This window comes from Schistocerca gregaria, chromosome 1 (genome assembly GCF_023897955.1).
Source record: "Schistocerca gregaria isolate iqSchGreg1 chromosome 1, iqSchGreg1.2, whole genome shotgun sequence".
NCBI lineage: Eukaryota > Metazoa > Arthropoda > Insecta > Orthoptera > Acrididae > Schistocerca > Schistocerca gregaria.
Window position 1 is genome coordinate 73,064,289 of NC_064920.1, and position 26,442 is coordinate 73,090,730.

Consider the following 26,442-nt stretch of genomic DNA (forward strand, 5'->3'; position numbering starts at 1 on the left):
TCATGCCCCTCGACTCTAATAACTGCCATGTGGTTTCTGTACAAATTGTAAATAGCCTTTCGCTCCCTGTGTTTTACCCCTGCCACCTTCAGAATTTGAAAGAGAGTATTCCAGTCAACATTGTCAAAAGCTTTCTCTAAGTCTACAAATGCTAGAAACATAGGTTTGCCTTTTCTTAATCTTTCTTCTAAGATAAGTCGTAAGGTCAGTATTGCCTCACGTGTTCCAACATTTCTACGGAATCCAAACTGATATTCCCCGAGGTCCGCATCTACCAGTTTTTCCATTCGTCTGTAAGGAATTCGCGTTAGTATTTTGCAGCTGTGACTTATTAAACTGATTGTTCGGTAATTTTCACATCTGTCAGCACTTGCTTTCTTTGGGATTGGAATTATTATATTCTTCTTGAAGTCTGAGGGTATTTCACCTGTCTCATACATCTTGCTCACCAGCCGGTAGAGTTTTGTCATGACTGGCTCTCCCAAGGTCGTCAGTAGTTCTAATGGAATGTTGTCTACTCCGGGGGCCTTCTTTCGACTCAGGTCTTTCAGTGCTCTGTCAAACTCTTCACGCAGTATCGTATCTCCCATTTCATCTTCATCTACATCCTCTTCCATTTCCATAATATTGTCCTCAAGTACATCGCCCTTGTATAAACCTTCTATATACTCCTTCCACCTTTCTGCCTTCCCTTCTTTGCTTAGAACTGGGTTGTCACCTGAGCTCTTGATATTCATACACGTGGTTCTCTTCTCTCCAAAGGTCTCTTTAATTTTCCTGTAGGCAGTATCTATCTTACCCCTAGTGAGATAAGCTTCTACATCCTTACATTTGTCCTCTAGCTATCCCTGCTTAGCCATTTTGCACTTCCTGTCGATCTCATTTTGGAGACGTTTGTATTCCTTTTTGCCTGCTTCATTTACTGCATTTTTATATTTTCTCCTTTCATCAATTAAATTCAATATTTCTTCTGTTACCCAAGGATTTCTAGCAGGCCTCGTCTTTTCACCTACTTTATCCTCTGTTGCCTTCACTACTTCATCCCACAGAGCTACCCATTCTTCTTCTACTGTATTTCTTTCCCCTATTCCTGTCAATTGTTCCCTTATGCTCTCCCTGAAACTCTGTACAACCTCTGGTTCTTTCAGTTTATCCAGGCCCCATCTCCTTAATTTCCGACATTTTTGCAGTTTCTTCAGTTTTAATCTACAGGTCATAACCAATAGATTGTGGTCAGAGTCCACATCTGCCCCTGGAAATGTCTTACAACTTAAAACCTGGTTCCTAAATCTCTGTCTTACCATTATATAATCTGATACTTTTTAGTATCTCCAGGGTTCTTCCATGTATACAACCTTCTTTCATGATTCTTAAACCAAGTGTTAGCTATGATTAAGTTGTGCTCTGTGCAAAATTCTACCAGGTGGCTTCCTCTTTCATTTCTTAGCCCCAATCCATATTCACCTGCAACTTTTCTTTCTCTCCCTTTTCCTACACTCGAATTCCAGTCACCCATGACTATTAAATTTTCGTCTCCCTTCACTATATGAATAATTTCTTTTATTTCATCATACATTTCTTCAATTTCTTCGTCATCTGCAGAGCTAGTTGGCATATAAACTTGTACTACTGTAGTAGGTGTGGGCTTCGTATCTATCTTGGCCACAATAATGCGTTCACTATGCTGTTTGTAGTAGCTTACCCGCATTCCTATTTTCCTATTCATTATTAAACCTACTCCTGCATTACCCCTATTTGATTTTGTGTTTATAACCCTGTAGTCACCTGACCAGAAGTCTTGTTCCTCCTGCCATCGAACTTCACTAATTCCCACTATATCTAACTTCAACCTATCCATTTCCCTTTTTAAATTTTCTAACCTACCTGCCCGTTTAAGGGATCTGACATTCCACGCTCCGATCCGTAGAACGCCAGTTTTCTTTCTCCTGATAACGACATCCTCTTGAGTAGTCCCCGCCCGGAGATCCGAATGGGGGACTATTTTACCTCCGGAATATTTTACCCAAGAGGACGTCATCATCATTTAATCATACAGTAAAGCTGCATGTCCTCGGGAAAAATTACGGCTGTAGTTTCCCCTTGCTTTCAGCCGTTCGCAGTACCAGCACAGCAAGGCCGTTTTGGTTAATGTTGCAAGGCCAGATCAGTCAGTCATCCAGACTGTTGCCCCTGCAACTACTGAAAAGGCTGCTGCCCCTCGTCAGGAATCACACGTTTGTCTGGCCTCTCAACAGATACCCCTCCGTTGTGGTTGCACCTACGGTATGGCCATCTGTATCGCTGAGGCATGCAAGCCTCCCCACCAATGGCAATGGGGGGGGGGGGGGGGCTCAGTATTTAGAGACTTACTTAAAAAGTACTTTCTTTGAAAAAGACCATTGTAATCAAGTAAGTCTTATACTACTAATAACAGATTAACATGAGCTATATATTACCGACCTGTGGTCAAGAGTAGCACGTTTGACTAGTAATTAGAATGTCATGGATGCCAGATTTGAATCTAGCCACCGCTTAAACTTCGAATAAAAATCATCAGCAATGGTGGCCAAAGACTTTCAGCATAAGATGTCACCCTCGTCACAGAGGGCAGAGGAGCAGAAGAGGTTCAGGGAACTCTCCTATCTTTGGGGATGGGAAACTGCCCCTAAAAGACAGAATAATCTGTGATGATTGACAGCATAAGGATGCAGAAGGCACTGGAAACCTCACACAGGTGTATTCGCAGGACTTGTGGCCTGTAATTGAAAAAGTGTTATCGTATGATGATCTCTCCTCTGGCAAAAGATTCTGGGTTAGCCCTCCTTTCAGATCCTTGGGAAAGAACTGAAAAGGGGGAAGTGATCATCAGAAAAAGATGTAATTACCAACAAAAGGATAATATTCTACAAGTTGGAGAGTGAAATGTCAGAAGTCTGAATGTAATAGGGAAGTTAGAAAATCTGAAAAGGGAAATGCAAAGACTCAGTCTAAATATAGTGGGGGTCAATGAAGTGAAATGGAAAGAAGATAAGGATTTCAGGTCAGACGAATTCAAAGTAATAGGAACAGCAGCAGAAAATGCTATAACAAGAATAGGGTTTGTTGTGACCAAGTAGGTAGGGCAGAGAGTGAGTTACCGAAAACAATTCAGTGACAGGGTTATCATCAGATTTAAGAGCAAATCAACAGTGATAACAATAGTTCAGGTATGCAGGCCAATGTCACAAGCAGTAGATGAATAGGTCAAGAAAGTATATGGGGATACTGAAAGGGTAATTCAGTATATAAAAGGAGATGAAAATCTAATAATCGTGGATGACTGTAATATGGCTGAAGGGGGACGAATAGGAGAAAAAGTTATGGGAGAATATGGGATTGGTAGCAGGAATTAGTGGAGAAAAATTGAAGAGTTCTGCAACAAATTTCAGCTAATAACAGCAAATAACCTGTTCAAAAACCACAAGAGCAGGAGATACAATTCGAAAAGGCTTGGAGATATGGGAAGCTTCCAGCTGGATTACAGCATGGCCAGACAGAGAATCCAAAATCAGATACTAGTTTGTAAGGTATACCTAGGAATAGATATAGATTTAGACAACAATTCTGTAATGATGAACAGTAGGCTGAAGTTTAAGAGAACTGTATTGAAGAATCAGTGTGGAAGGTAGCAGGGTACTAAAATACTGAGGAATGATGAGACACATTTGAAGTTTACTACAGATGTGGATACTGTCACAAGGAATACCACAGTAGGCGTTTCAGATGAAGGGAAGTGGACATGTCTAAAGAGCAATCAAAGGTGTTGGAAAATCAAACATAGGTATTAGGAAGGTAACTGCAAAGGAACTTTGGTTAACAGATGAAGCACTTCAGTTGAACGATGGAAGAAGGATGTACAAAAATGTTCCGTGAATACAGGAATACAGCAATACAAATCGCGGAGGAACAACATAAATAGGAAGTGCAGGGAAGCCAAGATGAAATGGCTGCAGAAAAAAATGTGAAGAAATCGAAAAAGAAATTACCATTGGAAGAACTTACACAGCATATAAAAAAGTCAAAACAACCTCCAGTGAAATTAAAAGCAAAGGTGGCAACATTAAGAGTGCAAAGGGAATTCCACTGTTTACCACACAGGAGAGATGGATAGGTGGAAAGACTACACTGAAAGCCTTTGTGAGGAAGAGGACTTGTACAATAACATGATAGAAGAAATTGGAGTCGATATCAAAGGCACAGGGGATCCAGTATTAGAGTCAAGATGTAAAAGAGGTTTGGAAGAGTTTAGATCAAAGAAGTCAGGTGATATAGATAACATTCTATCAAAATTTCTAAAATCATTGGGTGAAACTGAACCAAACAACTACACAAGTTGGTGTGACTCGTGATATATCACCAGATTTTCAGAAAGATATCATCCATTCAATTTCAAGGACAGCAAGAGCAGGCACTTGCAACAACTATCTTACAATCAGTATAACAGCTAATGCACCCAAGCTGCTGAGAAGAATGATACGCAGAAGGCATACAAGAGGCAGTCCTGATACCATGCTTGATAATCGATGCACGAAACTGAAGAAAAATTTAGACATGTTACTAGGATTTGTCTACCTATAAAAAATGGACAGCAATGTAAAAAGATGCAAGATGTTTGAAATTCTGAAAAAATAGGAGTAAGCTATAAGTAAAGATGAGTACTATACAATATGTACAATAATGAAGAAGGAACAATAAAACTGGAAGACCAAGAACAAAGTGCTCAGTTTAAAAAGGGGGCAAGACAGAGATGCAATCTTTTGCCCCCACTGTTCAATCTACACATTAAAGAAGCAATGATGGAAATAAAAGAAAGATTCAAGAGTGTCATTAAAATTCAGGGTGAAAGGATATCAATGATAAGATTTTCTGATGACATTTCTATCCTCAGTGAACCTGAACAAGAATTACAAGATCTGTTGAAAAGAATGAACAGTCTAAAGAGCAATATGCCTTGATAGAAAACTGGAAAAGGACTAAAGTAATGAGAAGTAGCAAAAATTAGAATAGCAAAACTTAACATTTAAACTAGTTATCATGAAGTAAGAAATTCTGATGCCTTGGAAGCAAAGCAACTCATAATGGGTGAGGCAAGGAGGACATAAAAAGCGATTAGTACAGGTAGAGAGCGCATTCCTGCTCAAAGTAAATCTACCAGTATCAAACATAGACCTTAATTTGAGGAAGACGTTTCTGGGAATGTACATTCTGAGCACAGCATTCTATGGTTGTGCATCACAGACTGCAGGAAAACTGGAACAGAACAGAATCAAAGCATTTCAGATGTGGTGCTGCAGAAAAATATTGAAAATTAGGTTGATTGATAAGGAAAGAAATGAGGTGGTTCTCCTCACAATCAGCAAAGAAGGGAACACATTGTAAACACTGACAAGAAGAAGATACGCAATGACAGAACATGTAAAAACATCAGAAAATAACTTCCATGGTACTAAAAGGAGCTTTAGAGGATAAAAACTGTAGAAAAAATGGAGGCTGGCATATATTCAACAAATAATTGAGAATGTTGAGTGCAAGTGCTACTCTGAAGTGAGGAGTTTGTGGTGGGGTGCATCAGACCAATCAGAACACTGATGACTCAAAATGAACCAAGGAGGAACTCCGTCATAGCCAGTCCCAAGCCTGTTCGATAAAGGAGGATGAGGAGGAGTTGCACCTTGTACAGAAACCCTGTTTCACCTGGCCTGAGTGAAAATAGCCAACCTTGTGAAAGCCTCTTGGCAATGAAGGCATAAATGAAGTTCAGTGGTACAAAGCAACTGGTAGTAAAGGCAGGCTTGTTCTTAGGGTTATTATAAAAATCAGAAATTGAAAGCTAACCATGTCTGTCCTCAGATGGGCTGTGTTTGGTCAGTGTCTGTGTCTCATGTTAGGGGCAGCAGGAAAAGAATGTAAAGACTAACAATCTTAGTTTTAACTCTTATACACAAATGTTCCAAAAATAGGGTACTTATGATGTGTGATAGCAAAAATCAGCACCACTCCACTCCCGAAAAGAATGCAAGCAGACATCCACAAGGAACAGTTGAAGGATCCTGAACACCTTTGTAAACTAAAGTTGAAATTTAGGAGGTATCTGAAATATGCAACCACAAAAAAAAAAAAGCCAAGCTGGGAAACCTCAACAAACAACAAACTTTTTGAAAAGCAACATCATGATAGCAGCCAGCTAAGAAACAAAATAAGGTGATGACCTAACAATGGATAGTGAGGACTATCGATTTTTTACAGGTAAACTGGCAGTCAGACTTTCCAACTCAAATCTCATAATTTTACGAGCAGCCTTCACAGCTAACAAAAGTAACTGAAATGTTATTGATTTAAATCCTTTACTGTAAGACTATCTGTTTTAACAACTGAAAACAAGAATAAGCACAGCTCATTATTCAACTCCCATGCACCAACAAATGAAGACACAAAGAAGAACGAAAATAAACTAGGAAACTACTGGAACGGTCTGAAAACCAGGCTGTTGAAAAGTTCACAGAAATAACATAATAATCAACAGATAGTGAAGATACTGAATCACAGATAGGCACAACAAGAAGACTGTCATAAATATAGCTTTCAGCCACCAAGGCCTTTGTCGAAAATAAACGCCCCCCTCCCACGCACATACAAGACTGTAGTCTCAGGCAACTGCAGCCACACTGCGAGCAGCACAATGATGGGAGTGGCAACTGGGGGGGGGGTAAGGAGGAGGCTGGGATGGGGAGGGGTAGGAGGTGCAGACAGTGAGGTGCCACAGGTTAGACACAGGGCAGGGGAGAGGTGGGGAGAGGGAGTGGAAAAGAAGTAAAAAGACTGAGTGGAATGAGGGCTTTGTAGTGCTGTAATGGGAACAGGGAAGGGGCTCGATGGTTGAGGACAATCATTAACCAAGGTTGAGAACAGGAGGGTTATGGGAACGTAGGATGTAATGCATGAAAAGTTCCCACCTGCAAAGTTCAGAAAAGCTGTTGTTGGTGGGAAGGATCCACATTGAAATGAAGGATGTAATGTTTCAGTGCGTACTCAGCAACAAGGTGATCCACTTGTTTCTTGGCCACAGTTTGTCAATGGCCATTCATGCGTGGACAGGCAGCTGGGTTTTCATGCCTAAATAGAATGCAGCACATTGGTTGCAGCTTAGCTTGTAGACCACATGACTGGTTTCACAGGTGGCCTTGCCTTTGACGGTATAGGTGATGTTTGTGACCGGACTGGAATAGGTTGCTGGGAGGTGGGGGGGGGGGGGGGGGATGCATGAGACAGATCTTGCATCTAGGTCTATTACAGGGGTATGAGGCATGAGGTAATAGGTTGGGAGCAGGGGTTGTGTATGGCTGGACGAGTATGTTGTGTAGGTTCGTTGGATGGCGAAACACCACTGTGAGAAGGATGGGAAAGAGAGTAGGCAGGACATTTCACATTTCAGGGCACAAAGAGAGCAGTGAAAACCATGGCAGAGAATGTAATTCAGTCCTGGGTGTTATTGTATTACAAGGGCCTGCAGAGGAGCATTCCCCTCTTATCTTAGTACCATCCAGGACTGGAGCAACTGAATTACATTCTCCGTCACAGTTTCAACTACCTCTCGTAGTGCCCTGAAATTAGGAATGCCCTGTCCACTACCCTTCCCACCCATCCCACAACGGTATTCCACAATCCACCAAACCTACACAATATACTCATCCATCACTACACAACCCCTGCTCCCAACCCCTTACCTCATAGTTCATACCACTGTAATAGACCTAGACACAAGAGCTATCCCATACATCCTCCCACCACCATCACTTACCCCAGTCCAGTCACAAATATCATCTATCCTATCAAAGGCAGGGCTGCCTGTGAAACCACTCACGTGATCTACAAGTTAAGCTGCAACCACTGAGCAGCATTCTGTGTGGGTGTGACAGCCAACAAGCTGTCTGTGCGCATGAATGGCCACTGACAAACTGCGGTTGGCTGGTTGGATTAAAAGAGGGGGGAAAGAGTCTGAACTATGAAGTCATCTGTCCCTTGTTCTGAATAAAACAATGCCACAAGTGTTAGAATAAAACAAACGAGACTGACAACTCAAAACGGAATGAAAGGAAAAATCACAAGAACAATGTAGGGCAACAAACATGTAATTGGAAAAAAGGGGATAAGAAAACCACAGAAACACAAGAAACAGGATGAAGAGATTAAAACAAAGCAGATTACCATGGCTGGCTAACCATGAGAATAAAAAAGGAGAAGCCAGCCACACTGCAACACACTAAAACCTCCACCTGAGAACCACTAGGGTGGAGGACACAGAGGGACAAAGTACATGCGCTAAAACTTAGATCAAATGATAAAACCCACTCTCACGAGTAAAATGTAAAACTAAATCGGCCGATGGGGCATTGTCAGATAAAATTAGCGGCAACTCATCCAGTAGCCCAAGATTTTGTCGCTGGGCAGACAAAGTGGGAAAGTGCACCAGAATATGGGCCACTGTCAACCGGACACCGCATCGACACTCACGCGGGTCTTCACGGCGCAGGAGGTAAACGTGGTTAGCCCAAGTGTGGCCGTCCACATGTAAAGCTTCCACACATTCGTAATCTCCTTCATCACAATCAGTTTGTTGTGTGTACTGTTAGGCCATTCTGCCTCCCAAAGCCGAAAAACCCTACGGCTTAAGTCAGAACGCAGGTCAGGTTCAGAGATGCCCATCTCCAGAAGCAGTTTCTGCATAACCTGTTTGACCAGTCTGTCAGTACGTTCGTTGTCCGGGATGCCGATGTGTCCTGGGGTCCATACAAACACCACTGAATGACAGGACCTGTCCAGGGCATAGATGGACTCCTGGTGGATGTTACCAAAGGATGGGGAGGTTAGCACTGGTCGACAGCTTGTAGGCTGCACAAGGAGTTAATACACGGAAGAAACGTTCCCCGGGGCACGAACAGATATACTGAAGCGCACAAGATATGAAGATATGGCCACCAGCTCTGCAGTGAATACACCGCAGCGATTTGGCAAGGAATGCTGTTCAAAATGGCCTTCATCAATGTAGGCGAAGCCAACATGACCATCAGCCATCGACCCATCGGTGTAAACCACTTCAGACCTCCAGAACATGTCAATAATCGAGAGGAAGTGACAGCAGAGAGCGGCAGGAATAAGAGTCCTTAGGGTCATGCGAAAGGTCCAGACGAATCTGCGGCCTAGGTGTACGCCATGGAGGTGTATGCAGACGGACCTCAATGGGATATGGTAAAGGGAAGGACTCCAGTTCAGACAGAACGGATCACATGTGAACTTCAATCATTAGTCCTGACCTGGACCCCCGATGTGGAAGATGAACTGCTGCAGGTGGAAAAAGGAGACGGTAATTCCGATGCTCGGGAGAACTACAAATGTGTGTAACATAACTGGCGAGCAATTGTGCATGTCAGATATGCAATGGAGGGACTCTGGCCTCCACCAGGACACTGGTCACTGGCCTCGTTCTAAAAGCTCCCATCGCTAGGCGATGTGGTGCACTGGGTCGAGTACACGCAACACTGAAGGCAGACTCCCATACTCAAGGCAGGATTTAACAAGGGCCTTGTAGAGCTGCAGCTGCGTATAGCGATCTGCACCCCAGTTGGTATTGCTCACGCTGCGGAGGGCATTGAGGTGGTGCCAACACTTCCACTTAATCTGACAAAGCTGAGGTAGCCAAGTCAATCGAGCATCGAAAACAGTTCTAAGAATAAATATGTCTCCACTACAGTGAGTTGATCGTCATCAAGGTAAAGTTCTGGTTCCGATGAACGGTAAGATGCCGACAGAAGTGCATAACACACGATTTAGCGGTTGAAAACTGGAAGCTGTGGATGAGAGCCCATGACTGCACCTTGTAAATGGCTCACTGTAGGTTCCACTCAGCAACACCAGTACTGGTGAAGCAGTACAAATGCAGAAGTCATCTGCATATAGAGGCCCTACATCTACATCTACATCTACATCCATACTCCGCAAGCCACCTGACGGTGTGTGGCGGAGGGTACCCTGAGCACCTCTATCGGTTCTCCCTTCTATTCCAGTCTCGTATTGTACGTGGAAAGAAGGATTGTCGGTATGCTTCTGTGTGGGCTCTAATCTCTCTGATTTTATCCTCATGGTCTCTTCGCGAGATATACGTAGGAGGGAGCAATATACTGCTTGACTCTTCGGTGAAGGTATGTTCTCGAAACTTTAACAAAAGCCCGTACCGAGCTACTGAGCATCTCTCCTGCAGAGTCTTCCACTGGAGTTTATCTATCATCTCCGTAACGCTTTCGCAATTACTAAATGATCCTGTAACGAAGCGCGCTGCTCTCCGTTGGATCTTCTCTATCTCTTCTAAAAAACCCTACCTGGTGTGGATCCCACACTGCTGAGCAGTATTCAAGCATTGGGCGAACAAGCGTACTGTAACCTACTTCCTTTGTTGTCGGATTGCATTTCCTTAGGATTCTTCCAATGAATCTCAGTCTGGCATCTGCTTTACCGACGATCAACTTTATATGATCATTCCATTTTAAATCACTCCTAATGCGTACTCCCAGATAATTTATGGAATTAACTGCTTCCAGTTGCTGACCTGCTATTTTGTAGCTAAATGATAAGGGACCTATCTTTCTATGTATTCGCATCACATTACACTTGTCTACATTGAGATTCAATTGCCATTCCGTGCACCATGCGTCAAATCGCTGCAGATCCTCCTGCATTTCAGTACAATTTTCCATTGTTGCAACCTTTCGATACACCACAGCATCATCTGCAAAAAGGCTCAGTGAACTTCCGATGTCATCCACCAGGTCATTTATGTATATTGTGAATAGCAACGGTCCTATGACACTCCCCTGCGGCACACCTGAAATCACTCTTACTTCGGAAGACTTCTCTCCATTGAGAATGACATGCTGCGTTCTGTTATCTAGGAACTCCTCAATCCAATCACACAATTGATCTGATAGTCCGTATGCTCTTACTTTGTTCATTAAACGACTGTGGGGAACTGTGTCAAACACCTTGCGGAAGTCAAGAAACACGGCATCTACCTGTGAACCCATGTCTAAGGCCCTCTGAGTCTCGTGGACGAATAGCGTGAGCTGGGTTTCACACGACCGTCTTTTTCAAAACCCATGCTGATTCCTACAGAGTAGATTTCTAGTCTCCAGAAAAGACATTATACTCGAACATAATATGTGTCCCAAAATTCTAAAACTGATTGACGTTAGAGATATAGGTCTATAGTTCTGCACATCTGTTCGACCTCCCTTCTTGAAAACGGGGATGACCTGTGCCCTTTTCCAATCCTTTGGAACACTTCGCTCTTCTAGAGACCTACGGTACACCGCTGCAAGAAGGGGGGCAAGTTCCTTCGCGTACTCTGTGTAAAATCGAACTGGTATCCCATCAGGACCAGCGGCCTTTCCTCTTTTGAGTGATTTTAATTGTTTCTCTATCCCTCTGTCGTCTACTTCGATATCTACCATTTTGTCAACTGTGTGACAATCTAGAGAAGGAAGCACAGTGCAGTCTTCCTCTGTGAAACAGCTTTGGAAGAAGACATTTAGTATTTCGGCCCTTAGTCTGTCATCCTCTGTTTCAGTACCATTTTGGTCACAGAGTGTCTGGACATTTTGTTTTGATCCACCTACCGCTTTGACATAGGACCAAAATTTCTTAGGATTTTCTGCCAAGTCAGTACATAGAACTTTACTTTCGAATTCATTGAAAGCCTCTCGCATAGCCCTCCTCACAATACATTTCGCTTCGCGTAATTTTTGTTTGTCTGCAAGGCTTTGGCTATGTTTATGTTTGCTGTGAAGTTCCCTTTGCTTCCGCAGCAGTTTTCTAACTCGGTTGTTGTACCACGGTGGCTCTTTCCCATCTCTTACGATCTTGCTTGGCACATACTCATCTAACGCATATTGTACCATGGTTTTGAACTTTGTCCACTGATCCTCAACACTATCTGCACTTGAGACAAAACTTTTGTGTTGAGCCGTCAGGTACTCTGTAATCTGCTTTTTTCAGATGGCAGACTCGAAGGACACAAGATTATCAGTGGTAGAGAGCCCCTGGCGGAAGTAGCCCTGACATGGGGCCTTTAGGCCACAGGACTCCAGGACCCAACCCAATTGCCGACACACCATACATTACAGCTGCTGCTAGGCCATTAATGGCCACTAAAATAGTGATACACTCAATACAGAGCCCTGCGGGATCCCATTCTTCTGGATATGGGGGAAACTATGGGAGGCACCAACTTGGACACGGAAAGTATAGAGTGACAAGAAATTCTGGACAAAAATCGGGAGCGGGCCTCAGAGACCTCGCCCGTATAATGTGGCAAGGATATGATGTTGCCAGGTGGTGTCATACACTTTGCATAGATAAAAAAATATGGCAAAAAGGTACTGGCATCTGCAAAAGGCTGTTCGGATGGCAGACTCGAGGGACACAAGATTATCAGTCGTAGAGAGCCCCTGGCGGAAGTAGCCCTGACATGGGGCCATTAGGCCACAGGACTCCAGGACCCAACCCAATTGCCGACACACCATACATTCCAGCAGCTTACAAAGAGCATTGGTGAGGCTGATGGGCCAATAGCTATCCACATAAAGTGGGTTTCTATGGCGTTTGAGCACTGGAACTACGGTGCTCTCCCACCATTGCGATGGAAAGATGCCATCACACCAGATCTGGTTGAAGATGATGATGAGATGGCGCACGTAGTGCTATGAGAGATGCTTAATCACCTGACTGTGGATCCGATCCAGCCCAGGAGCTGTGTAGGAGCAATGCGCAGGGGTGCTGAGGAGCTCCCACTCTGTAAATGGGGCGCGTAGTGAACGAGAGGACTTTCCTTTCCATCTGTAGTTTGAAGGTGCAAAAGGCTGGGGGGTAGTCCTCCGACGCAGAGGCTTGAGCGTAGTGCTGAGCAGAGTACTCAGCAATCGCATTTGCGTTGGTACATAGCACACCATTGATGGTAACGCCAGGGACTCCTGTTGGGGTCTGGTACCCAAAAAGATGTCTGCTCTTTGTCCAGACTTGGGAAGGGGACGTATAGCACCCAATGGTCGAAACGTAACTCTCCCAACACTCCAGTTTCTGTCATTTTATAAGTTGGCGTACAAGGGCACAGTGCTTCTTAAAGGCTATCAGACGCTCTAGGGAAGGGTGCCGCTTATGTCACTGTAGAGCTTGCTGACACTCTGTAATTGCCTCAGTGACTTCCAGCGACTGTCTTTCTCTGGGAGCACCCTAAAGAGCGAGAGATCGTGTTTTCTGCTGATGAAACGATTGTGGTAGTCACCTGCTCAACTGTGACATCGATGTTACCCTGTGGGGGGGGGAAGGTCAATGGTGACATCAGAGGTGAAAGTTTCCCAGAACAGCTTGCTTAAAGCCCATCTGGGCCTAACGCCGGGGGAGTGACAGGAAGATGGGGAAGTGGTCACTACCACACAGGTCATCGTGTGCTCTCCAGTGGATAGATGTGAGAAGTCCTGGGCTGCAAACTGAAAAATCAATGGCCGAGTAACTACCTCAAGCCACACTGAAATGTGTGCCGGCCCCAGTATTTAAGAGGCAGAGGTAAAACTGAAACAGTAAAGTCTCAACATCTCTGCCTCGGCCAGTAAGCACAGTGTCACCTCTCAGGGGATTACGGGTGTTAAAATCTCCCAAAAGTAGGGAAGGTTTAGGGAGTTGATCAATCAGTGCAGCTAATACATTCAGGGATACTGCACCATCTGGAGGAAGATATACATTGCTGACAGTTTTTTCCTGTGTCGTCCGTATTCTGACAGCTACAGCTTCAAGAGGGGTTTGAAGGGGCACAGTTTCACTGCAGACTGAGTTTAGGACATGAACGCAAACTCCATCAGACACTCGATTATAGTCACTACGTTTCCTGCAATATCCCTTATAGCCGCGGAGGGTAGGGAGGGTGGGAGTCCGCATTGCTGGGAACCAGGTTTCCTGGAGAGCAGTGCAGAAAGCAGGTGTAAAGCTTAACAGTTGCCGTAGCCCAGCAAGGCGGTGGAAAAAACTACTGCAATTCCACTGGAGGATGACATCATCGTGAGACTGGGAATGTATCGAACATTTAATGAGGCAGTTTATGCCTCAGGGTCACCTGCTGCCACCGACTTTTTGCCTGAGCAGTCTATATTCATTGTGTCTGAGGATCCAGTGAGATACAGGTCCTCAGCAGCCGCCACAATCTCCACCCCATCCTCAGACGCAGAGCTTGTAGGTAGTGATGATGCGGGTGCCACCGCAAGGTCCTTGTTCTTAGGGGTCTTCTTCAATTTCTCATGCTGTTCCTTGGGTTTCCCTGACTGGGAGGAATTGATTTAATCAGTCTCTGGGACTGAGGATGAGCGTGAAGCTCTACGACCAGCTGCTTTTGGGCTCTTCGGCCGCTGGCAGGTATCATCTTTCCCACTAGCAGAAACCTGGGAAGGGAGTGACCCAAGGGATCCCTTCCTAACGAGAGGAGCCGAAGAAGCCTTACACTTCTCTGGATCAGAAGTGGGGACTGAAATCCCTGATGGTTGGAGGGGTGCTGCTCCCAAAGTAGATGGCGCAGGAGCAACAAGGAGAGAAGTGCCCCCCACCATCAAGGGGGCAGGTGTAGTCTCCTGGTTCTGAGAGGCGACAAAAATTTGAGGAACTGATGGGGCGACAACTATTCTCGTAGCGGCGGCGTATGGAGAGGGCACAGATACAGGATGTATATGCTCAAATTTCCTCTTAGGTCAGTCGGTCCAGGGTCTTATATTCCATGATTTTCCTCTCTTTCTGTAAAATCCTGCAGTCTGGCGAGCAAGGTGAATGATGCTCTCCGCAGTTGACACAGATGGTAGGCAGGGCACATGGAGTATTGGGATGCGATGGATGTCCACAATCTCAACAGGTGGAGCTGGAAGTACAGTGGGAAGACATATGGCCAAACTTCCAGCAATTAAAGCACCGCATCGGGAGAGGGATATATGGCTTGACATCACAGCAGTAGACCATCACCTTGACATTCTCAGGCAATGTGTCATCCTCGAAGGCCAAAATGAAGCCACCGGTGGCAACCTGGTTATCCCTCAGGTGCCAATGGATGCGCAGGATGAAATGAATACCTCGTCACTCTAAATTGGTGCACAGCTCATCATCAGACTGCAAAAGAAGGTCCCTGAGGAATATAATACCCTGGACCATATTTAAGCTATTATGGTAACAGAAACATCCCCCAACTTGCCACAAGTGAGTAATGCCCGTGACTGGGCAGAAGATGCTGTTGGTATCATAACTGACCCAGAGTGCATTTTGGACAAGCCCTCCACCACCCCAAACTTGTCCTCCAAACACTCCACAAAAAACTGAGGCTTCATGGATATGAAAGATTCCCCATCACCTCTCATACATATGAGGTACTGGGGCGAATAAGCTTCACTACCATCCTTAGCCTGATGTTCCTCCCATGATGTGGCCAGGGAGGGGAACAACTTGGGGTCATATTTCTTAGCATTAAAGTTAGACTTTGCCTGCTTAGAGGCTGCTGGCGGCAGAGCACCAGCAATAGATGGTGTACTACACTTCATGGCGTGTCCTCCGGCCTGATACCAGCCACTCCGCCCAGGGGCCCTTCCCATGGGCTCCACCCAGCTGCAGCAAAAGCCACCTGGCAGCATGGCCATTGACGGGAGTCCCGATGCCCCAAGGTGATGGGCATCTACTCCTTGGCATACGTAGGGAGTTAACGGTGAAGACATCAGCAGAGTGATGCCTATAGGGAGCTACAACCAACAGGGTACATGGCGACCCCACCACAATGGACTGGCTACCGTGCTGGATATGAGGTGCAATTAAAATATCAAATAAAAAGATGGTGCCAACAATAGTTGGCTTTAAAAAGGTGTATGATTCAATAGACAAAAGGCTGCCTCCTCAAAACCTTCAAGGAATTTGCAGTAGATAGAAAACTCTGGAAGTAACTAAAAAAACGCATCTCATAGTTCCTTCAAAATTGTATCAGGACTCAGACAAGGAGAGTGTGTGTAACTATTATTAATCAGTTGTGTGTTGCAAAAAACTTATAAGAGAATGAAAAATGATAGAAAAATAAAAAGTTATAACTGCATAAAACTGAGTACATAGAAAGAAGCAATAAACTGTTTGGCCATTGCAAACAATTTCGTAATAATAGGTGGGAGTAGTGTAGTACTTCTGAAGGAGAGAGCTGAAAAGGCAGGTCCTCAAATATTGCTTGACATGACTTATGTAACTAACTTGAAAGGAATTTTAACAACAAAGTATGGCAATATCAAGAAAACAAAAACTTAAAATATCTGGGTGAAAAATAATCATAAAAAGTGGGAATCACAATTAAAAACAGAACTGAGAAAATTAAAAGAGCATAAATGAAACATAGAACACTCCACAGTAAAAATATTTTTTCTAAAGATGTTAAATTAAAGCATTATGATACAGTTGTAAGTAACAGAAGGTTAGAAACATTACTTTATCTAGATACAAAATGGTGTTAGACGCTTTAAAAGACACAAACAACCACCAAGCAGAAAATATTAGGCCTAATCAAGAACAAAGATTGTTTTGAGACCAGGTAAGGAAATATGATCATTCTGCTCTAAAATAAAAAGGTGTGTTACTCTTTATGGACATCTAGAGAGAATGAAGCAAGACACATTAACAAAGAAGGTCCAAACATTCTTACAAATCAGGAAAAACCACAACACACAGAAAATGTGTTTTTTGTGTGTGGAGGGGGGGGGGGGGGGTGGTCGACCGAGGCGTTCGATCCCACCTGTCGGCTTTGCCCCGTGACGTAAGGCTGTTCTGGTGTGTGACGTCATGAGGGTGCGGAATTTATTTTGTGAGAGTGGCGTGTTTATAGGTGTTGTTTTGATGTGGTCGGTGGTGCTTTCTGATGGTGTGTTTGTGTGTTCTGTGTTAGGTGATGTTTTTGGTTTAGTTTGCATGTGTGGCGTGTTTATAGGTGGTGTATTGTTGTGGTCAGTGGTTCTCTCTGGTGGTGCATTTATGGGTAGCATGTTACGTGGCGTATGGGGTTCATTTGCATGGTAGCTTTGAATGTGTGTGGTATCGATAGTGACTGTGCTTTCAGTGGAATATTTTTCAGTGAGGTAACGATTTTGCTTTTTTTATGTTGATGTTACTGTAGTTTTATTTCTGTTCGGCGTGTGTGAATTTTGGTAAATTGCTTTTCTTATGTCTCTGGTAGGTATGGATATGACTGGCAAGGTCAATAGTTTTTGGTTGTTGGCAATGATAGGAGACAATGCGGGTCTAATAAAATTTCATCAACTATTTGGATTTTTGGATGAAGTCGTGAAGTGTTCAGTGTGTTGTGAAGAAATGAGGCTTACTAAAGCTCCGGCGTCTCGGACCAGGGACGGCTGTATGTGCAGATGTTGTAAGGATCACTGGTCAAGGGAACTGTTCGATTCCAATTTGTGGGATCAGGATCTGCTGTTGAACTATATAGGTCAAGGGAAGTGTCCGATTCCAGAGGATATTGTGTTTAGTGGAATTTGGAGAGTTTTATGTTGTCGGTTTTTTTCATCATTTTGTGTGGTTTGGTATGGTGGTGTGTGTCTAAATTTGTTTATATTTCCTTTGTCCCCACCGAAATACCCCCAATTTCCCACGCTTGTCCTGTTAGTTTCATTAGGTTTTTTGTGGAACGTGTGTGTGTGTGTGTGTGTGTGTGTGTGTGTGTGTGTGTGTTGGTTTTTCAATGTATTTTCATGTTTGTGGTCATTTTCACGTAATTACATCATAGGCACCATATTGGAGCCGTAGTGTATGGTCATTTCCACCATATTTGTCACGTCATGGGTCAAAGCAGACAGGTGGAATCAGACCCTTCTGTATTTCCAGGAGGGGGGAGGGGCGTGGGGTGCAGGCACGACAAAGAGCACTTAGAAGAAATGCAGACTGAACTGGACACCTTGTTAGCCGAAACAAATTCATAGTAGAAGTTTAAAAAATCAGAGATTTTCAGGATGATGCAACAAACAGAAAAACAGCTGGAGTCAAATGGTCAGATGAGAGGAAATTAGCTCATATATGAGATTTTCCACTAATTATTTAGAAATTAGCTCATTCTTAGAAAATGGAGCCAATTTTGGAAAAGGATGAAGAAAACAACAGCTTCCTTACTGACTGGCTCAATTAAAATTATATGACATAAGTGTGAAAGGTGTTAAGAACTATAGTTCTAATTTACTGTTAATACACTATAAAGATAAAGTCTCTGTTATGTCTTTGTTTTACAATAATGTATACTGTGACTCATTCCACTCTGATGAAGGTTCTCTTTATTGATGGTACCAATGGAACAAGATGAAGGATGGATGCATGGATGAACATTGTGATACTGAATGCACTGGAGCAAAACAGTAACAATATTGCACTTACAAAGTCAGGTACATAGTACAGTACAACTGTGGTGTCTTTCACACGCACTTCAAATTTTCAAGAAAGAACCGAAGTACAACCCTAAAAAACGTTTGTAATAGGTGTCTTTTTGTTATGACTTTCTGCGACTTAGCATCTCCACGATACGGTGAGTAGGAAGGTTCCTTTCATTATACTGTTTCTAATAGAAGAAGAATTTGATAGGCCTAGTGTGGCTGAGTACATGAGCAGATAGTGAGCAAAAGTTCATCCTGTGCGAAATAAGTTTCATGAAATACACTATGAGAAAATAGCCTTAGAAATTAGTGTTAAAAATTAAACCACAATTAGAACCACTGATGTACAGTATAAGATAATATTGTCACAAAATTGTATTTTTTAAAATTTGGTACTGTAGTATATACTGAGCAATATATTTTATGTATTTACCGTGTAACCTATTATATATCCCTGATATCTAATGTGTACAATAGTAATTCACAGTTGCGATCACAATGTACATAATGTTATACTACATAATTGTATGTAATGTCCATAAACCACAGAGGCAAATTTTAATTTAATATTAAAAATCTAAAACTCAACAATAATGGTCAATCTGCAGTTCACTGACACAACAACAATTAAGCTAAAACAAAGTATAGCTACAGAGAACGGTGGCAACTTCAGAGACTGGAAGATGGGAATGAACACTTCCAAATTTTGATATCAACTAATGGTGTAATGGGGAAGAATGCACCTCACGCCATAAAATTATTCAGTTTGCTTTTAAGTAAAAAAGTCCCAGTTAATTCATGGAAACAGTTTTTATTTTAAATTGTATTATATTTTTTACTGGTCCTTTAGATCATACTTCAGTACATCACGGTACAGCACAAGTCAAGAGTAGGTGGTGTTTTATATATATTTACTGTTTGTAGGATATGGTAGTTCCAGTACAATTATACTGGCATGGGGCAGGCAATATATTCAGTTTAATACAGTAGTTACTCGTTCCTAGCTCGTGTTCTCCGTATACTTGGGGTATTAAACTATGGATACATGATACATATATGCAGCATTTACAGTATACAACGTCCAGTAATAACAGAGCGAAATTGCAGACATATATAAATGCAAAGTGAAGCCTTATGCCAGCATCACCAATAAAATCTGCCCCTCATAACGTCCGGTATCTGTCTAAACGTTGATTCTATAACAATCACAGTTTCCTCTTATTTCACACACTTCAATATATTTATTTAATTAAACATTTATCCATTATTACAAATAACTGGGAATGACAAACATTCTACATTACTCCCCGTAGAATAAGTCTCATATAATATTCCCTAGAACTCATTAATTGCTTTATTTGTAAACTACTTGCTCTTTTTTTTTTCCCAGACATGGCTTTCATGAATACTACAAAGTTATTTACTAGCGGATAAACATAAACTGAGAAACTTAAAACGAAAAATTTCTGTTTGTCTGCCACAATTAGGCCACACAATGTCGTCACAGGCACCCCAAACGTAAACATGCCAAAACGGAGATTGTCTCTGGTAAACCAACAGAAACAGAAAAAATATTATGCGTTGCGCAAGGTAATGAAACTCTATATTACCTGCGAGATAAAAATGTAAAGATGTAATGCCGCATAATCCTTCTTAACTGTTATCAAAAGGGATTTGATACGTAACGCATTGGACACGTAAGTAACGCATTATCAAGAAATCGTATCGAGTGTAGTGACGTACACGATAATATAAAATAAGTAGTGGGACACCTAGCGCAAAGAATCACGACGAGTCAAGATATGAGGATACGTTTCAAAATGACGTAATTTTGACAGATCTAGCTTATCATTCATGGGCATAACTGTAGACAGCTTACAATTACAACTGACGTGTTTTTGCCAACTCGTCATCGATTATTCCTAGACTTCCTGCGCCCTCAACGATGTTGACATTCTAACTGCTCACCTTATCGAGGAGTGCATGTGTAACAAAATAAATACAATACATGATAGCCTCAAGAACATTTCATATCGGACGAGTACCTATGTTGATTTATGTGTCTAAAAATAAGTCCTTGAAATTACAACGTTCCCACAGTGATACTGCAGAAGACATCCGTATACGAATGCCACCTTCGAAACCGGATGGCGTTTCCTGTATTGTTATTTTTCTGTCTTACTTCTCTGACTAGTTTCTTTTACGTGCCGGACAAAAAGAAGCATCAGAAAAATTCGTACACCGTTCACAGGTAGGCAAATCTGCACATTATTCCTTCAGGATCTTAAAGTATATATTGTACTGTATTCAGTTTACTTTTTCCGCCTATACAAATCCCTGGAAAACATATTTCCTCCATAATGAGACTTTCACTCTGCAGCGGAGTGTGCGCTGATATGAAACTTCCTTGCAGAATAAAACTGTGTGCCGGACCGAGACTTGAACTAGGGGACCGACACAGTTTTAATCTGCCAGGAGGTTTCACCATATTTCTTACTAGAGCCCCATCACAGAAGCGAGCGAGGTAAATAATACCCGGTTTGTAACACAAACCGTATCACGGCCTCTTAAAACGCAACATATTTTCAAATAACATACATCTACATCAAGGCCGGCCACAGCGTGCCAAACTTGACACGTGCAGGGTGTGTGGGGCGTGCACGTACCAAGGCTCACCTCTCCTGGCTTTTCCCGGTCCTTGTTGGGAGTATCCAGAATAGCGCGACATTTAATTTAGTATTACTGTGTTGCTTTTTTCAGTCGGCATAATTGTATTCAGTTCGGCAGAATCGTGGTGTGAGCGCTGTTTGCCTTCAGCTGATTTTCGTGAGATGAAGGATGTTAACACGCCCAGTACCTGTTGACACAAAAACACGCAATCTAGATATCTATAGTCACAAGCCTTAAAAAATGAATGGGAACGAAGAAGCGAGGGATGCGAATTCTAGATGTATACTGTGCAGTCGGGTAAGCAATGGGTACTCCTAATCTCTTATAAAACGAAAGTGATACAGTTTTTCGACCAACACATTTGTGTATGTGTGTGTGCGTGAAAGACGTTTTTTCTATTATGACACCAACTAAGTCACGATTACATGGCGACCTCATTGGGAAAACCTGTGCAATTTTCTGCATCTGTCCGTATGCTGACTATCTTGTCATTTAAATGCGTCGCATTTGGAGTTTTCCCTTCCTTGTGCTCAGACAAAGTGGTGTAGTGGTAGTGGCGGAAATGTGCCGAACAGGCTCAGCGCTATGGCACTTGTGCCAGGGCACAACCCACAAGCCAATTTTTTGGCCAGACCTGATGTGCAGTCTACCTGTAGCTTCATAATGGAACTTGCATTTCTACATGGAAGAAACTAGTAGATGACATGTATGATAAATTAATAATTTACAATATTTTTAGTATGAACACAGAAGCTACCCTAAAATAAGTGTCATGAAGAGTACCAAATTTATAGTAGATAAAATACCATCAGCCTTTTTTAAATTAAAACATTAATTTTAAACCTCAAAAGTATGACAATACTGAAAAGTCCATCAAAAATCTGAAGCCCACAGAGCAAACTAAGTAACTGATAGTTTCTATAATGCCATGTTACTACTGCCAAAGAATATTAATAAATGCAATAACATTGAAAACACATGTACTTTCACCCTCTCCCAAACTGGCCACAAGAGTGGTAAGGAGTATTCGCAATACAGCATTTCATTCCCCCAACAAGATGGTTAATAACTTGGGCAAAGTCGTTTGTGCAAGTGGATCTGTTAATACATTTCCCCAATGCAGCCCACATGTGCCCCATGGGATTTAAGTTGGCGGAGATGTCAGAACATTAGCAGAATATTACCTTGTTCCAACAGCTCCTCCACCAGTGCAATTCAATGCAAGCACACGTCGTTATCCATAAAAATGATTTCAGGGCCGAATACTCCCTTGAATAACCGCTCATGGGAAAGGTGTAAAGTTTCACAATAAATCTGACAAGTGAGTGGGCTGTGTTTAAAGATTTGCGATGGTCACAAGTGCATAGGCACTGGAACAATGAGGAGTGAGGTCATGTGTGCTTTTCTTCGATGAGAGCACATTCAGTGACTCATGGCATGCCTTCAAATCCTGAGAGATGGGAACAGGTAATCCATCCAGGAAGATTATCGAATATGATTTGGTGTCAAGGCGGGGTGGTGTGGGGAGGCATAATGTTGCATCCGAGTACTGACTTCCAAACCTTTGAACATGGTACACTCACTGGCCAACGTCATTGTGACACTGTACTCCACCCTCCATATGCGTCTTTATAGAGGTGCATTCGACATAGACTTCATTTCTATGGATGACAATCCGCAATTACATCAGACAGTGCATGGGGAGGAGCTCTTGGAATGAGAGCATATTTGGCAAACAGACTGGCCTGCTCACTTTCCCGACTCACTTCCGTATACACCAATGACCATCCAGCAGTTGTCTGGTCTACAGGAACATCTTCATCTACATGGATACTCTGTAAATCACTTTCTAAGTGCCTGGCAGAGGGTTCATGGAACCACCTTCACAATAATTCTTTATTATTCCAATCTCGTACAGTGTGTGGAAAAAACAAACACCTATATCTCGCTGTGCAAGTACTGATGTGGCTTATTTTGTAATGATGATCGTTTCTCCCTCGATAGGCCGGTATCAACAAAATATTGTCGCATTCAAAGGAGAAAATTGATAATCGAAATTTCGTGAGAAGATTCTGCCACAACGAAAAACGCCTTTGTTCTAATGATGTCCATCCGAAATCCTGTATCATTTCAGTGACACTCTCTCCCATATTTCATGGTAATAGAAAATGTGTTGCACTTTTTTGAATTTTGTCAGTGTACTCTGTCAATCCTATCTCATAAGGATCCCACACCACTCAGTATTATTCTAAAAGAGGGCGGCAGTCTCTATAGTAGATCTGTTACATTTTCTAAGTGTCTTGACAATGAAATGCAGTCTTTGGTTAGCTGTCCCCACAACATTTTTTTTCATGTTCCTTCCAATTTAAGTTGTTTGTAATTGCAGTTCCTATGTATTTAGTTGAATTTATGGCCTTTAGATCTGACTGATTTATCGTGTAATCAAAGTTTAATGGATTCCTTTCAAGACTCGTGTGGGTTACCTCATACTTTTCGCTATTTAGGGTCAATTGCCGATTTTTGCCCCAGACAGATATCTTTTCTAAATCGTTTTGCGATTTGTTTTCATCTTCTGATGGCTTTAATAGTCGATAAACGACTGCATCATCTACAAACAACCTAAGATGGCTACTCAGATTGTCTGCAAATCGTTTATATAGATAAGGAACAACAAAGGGCCTATAACACTTCCTTGGGAAACGCCAGAAATCACATCTGTTTTACTCGATGACTTTCTGTCATTTACTATGAACTGTGGCCTCTCTGATAGGAAATCACGAATCCAGTCACATAACTGAGATGATATTCCACAAGCACACATTTTCTCTACAACCCACTTGTAGAGTGAGTGAAGACTCGTTGTGTTTCACAAGGAATATGGGCCTGTAATTTAGTGCATTACTCCTGCTACCCTTCTTGAATATTGATGGAACCTGTAAAATTTTCCAGGCCTTTGGTATGGATCTTTCATCAATCAAATGGGTGTAGTTGATTAATAAAAAAGCACTCTGTCTTCAAGCCACAAGTGGCCCAACGGGACCATCCGACCGCTGTGTCATCCTAAGTTGAGGGTGCCGATAGGAGGGGCGTGTAGTCAGCAAACCGATCTCCTGGTCATTATGATTGTTTTCTGTGACCAGAGCCGCTACTATTCGGCCGAGCAGCTCCTCAATTGGCATCGCGAGGCTGAGTGCACCCCAAAAATGGCAACAGCGCATTTTACTGCCGCCAACTTATATTTCGCGGAAAGACCACAAAGATAATATAAGAGAGATTAGGGCTCGTACAGAGGCATATAGGCATTTTCCCCTCGTTCTGTTTGGGAGTGGAACAGGGAGAGAAGATGCTAGTTGTGGTACGAGGTACCCTCCGCCACGCACCGTATGGTGGATTGCGGAGTATGTATGTAGATGTAGATGTAGTAGATGTAGACGGCCTGGATGTCCACCCATCCAAGTACCGGCCACGCCCCACAATGCTTAACTTTGGTGCTCTCACAGGATCCGGTGTATCCACTGTGGAAATGCCATTGCCCATATGATTATTAAGTATGGGGCTATTGTCTCAGCATACATTGAAAGCAACCTAACTGGCATACAGTCTGGACCATAAGACTTGCTTTTGTTAAGTAATTTAAGTTGGTTCACTCCTCCGTGGATATCTACTTCTAAATTACTGATATTGGCAGCTGTTCTTGATTCGAATTCTGGAATATTTACTTAGTCTTATTTGGTGAAGGACTTTTGGAAGGCTGTGTCTAGTAACTTTGCTTTGCCAGCACTATCATCTATACCATTTTCATTGCTATTGCACAGATTGCATTGATTGTGTCGTGCTGCTAGTATACTTCACATACGACCAGAATCTCTCTGGATTTTCTGCCAAGCTTTGAAATAAATTTTCGTTGTGGAAACTATTATAAGCATCTTGCATTGAAGTCTGTGCTAATTTCCACGCTTCTGTAAAAGATCGCCAATCTTGAATATTTTGTGTCCATTTAAATTTCCAATGTTTTTTTCGTTGTTTAAAATTTATTTGGTAGAAATCACTCAATTGATGCCAATACTATTTCTTTGAATTCAAGTTACATCTGGTCTACACTTACATTGTTAAATTGGAAGGAGTGGATATTGTCTTTCAAGAAGGCATCAAGTGAACTTTCTTCTACTTTTTTGAAAAGGTATTTTTTTGTTTATTTTTGGAGGGTTTGGGGGTTACAATATTCAGTCTCGCTACGACACCCCTGTTTTCACTAATCCCTGTATCCATTTTGATGTCTGTTATTAGTTTTTCCATCTCAAGTGTCACCACCATCTGGAGATGAGGTAGAGCAGAGATTTTATGTGTGTAGAATTTTCTATAGGAATTTTTCATTTTGGTTGTTGTAGGATGCTGTAAAAAGCGCAAATGTAGCAAGTTATTTCCTACTGTATTTCAATGAGCAATTCTTCCAAGAAGGTGTAGTATGTGTAAACATATACTACAATGATTAAACAGGAGAAGAATTGGGAACAAGGTCACAGGAAATCATGAAATTGTTCAGTGTTTTCATTATAATGGAATATGTAAAATAGATTTGAGCAAGAATATATTGCCAATGTGCATTTTGGCTTCCATTTGTTACGAACAAAGAAGGAAGATTAGAGTTTAATGTCCTGTTGAAAATGAAGTCATTACTGACAGAACACAACTTCAGATTAGGAATCGATGGGGAAGAATCATCAATCCCTCATCAAAGAAACCATCCCTGTATTTGCTTTAAGTGAACTACAGAAATCATATATAACCTAAATATGGATGGGAGGATGGGAATTTGAAATGTTGTCCTCCCAAATGCAATTCCAGTGTCCTAACCACTATGCCACTTCACATGGTTTGCGGCTAATGTCATGTCAAGAAATCATTTTTTATCATTGTAATCCATTCAAAAAGTTCTGAGATCTGTTTTATTCCTGGTGTATAAGTGACGTCTGTATGGTAACTACGGCGACAGATTGAACTAACAAATGTAAGCAGCAGATGTGCATTCAACCAGTCTGTTGTGAGCACGCAGTGTTATGTAATGGACATATGGCTGTAGTGTGTTACTGTTGTTAGGTTGCAAATCGCAGTGCAGCAACAAACAGTGTGTGTGATAATAGTAATTTTCGCCTCACAAACATTGATATACGCTCAATAGTAAACGCCTCATTGCGTAAAGTTATCAAACAGTTGTAAAGTAAAAGAAATGAACCATCGCATAGCAGCGACAGAATCTATTATT

At 42.3% G+C, this 26,442-nt stretch overlaps 1 protein-coding gene across 1 annotated transcript in view; it reads right to left on the minus strand.

The window, feature by feature from the left end:
* The window catches only part of LOC126333456 (sulfite oxidase-like), a 116,490-nt gene extending 95,924 nt beyond the window's left edge, over positions 1-20,566 (minus strand). The window contains exon 1 of the mRNA XM_049996740.1: positions 20,120-20,566. Within this exon, the coding sequence (XP_049852697.1) occupies positions 20,120-20,154 (35 nt within the window). The 5' untranslated portion in view covers positions 20,155-20,566. The remainder of the gene's footprint in view (positions 1-20,119) is intronic.
* Positions 20,567-26,442: the final 5,876 nt, after the last annotated feature.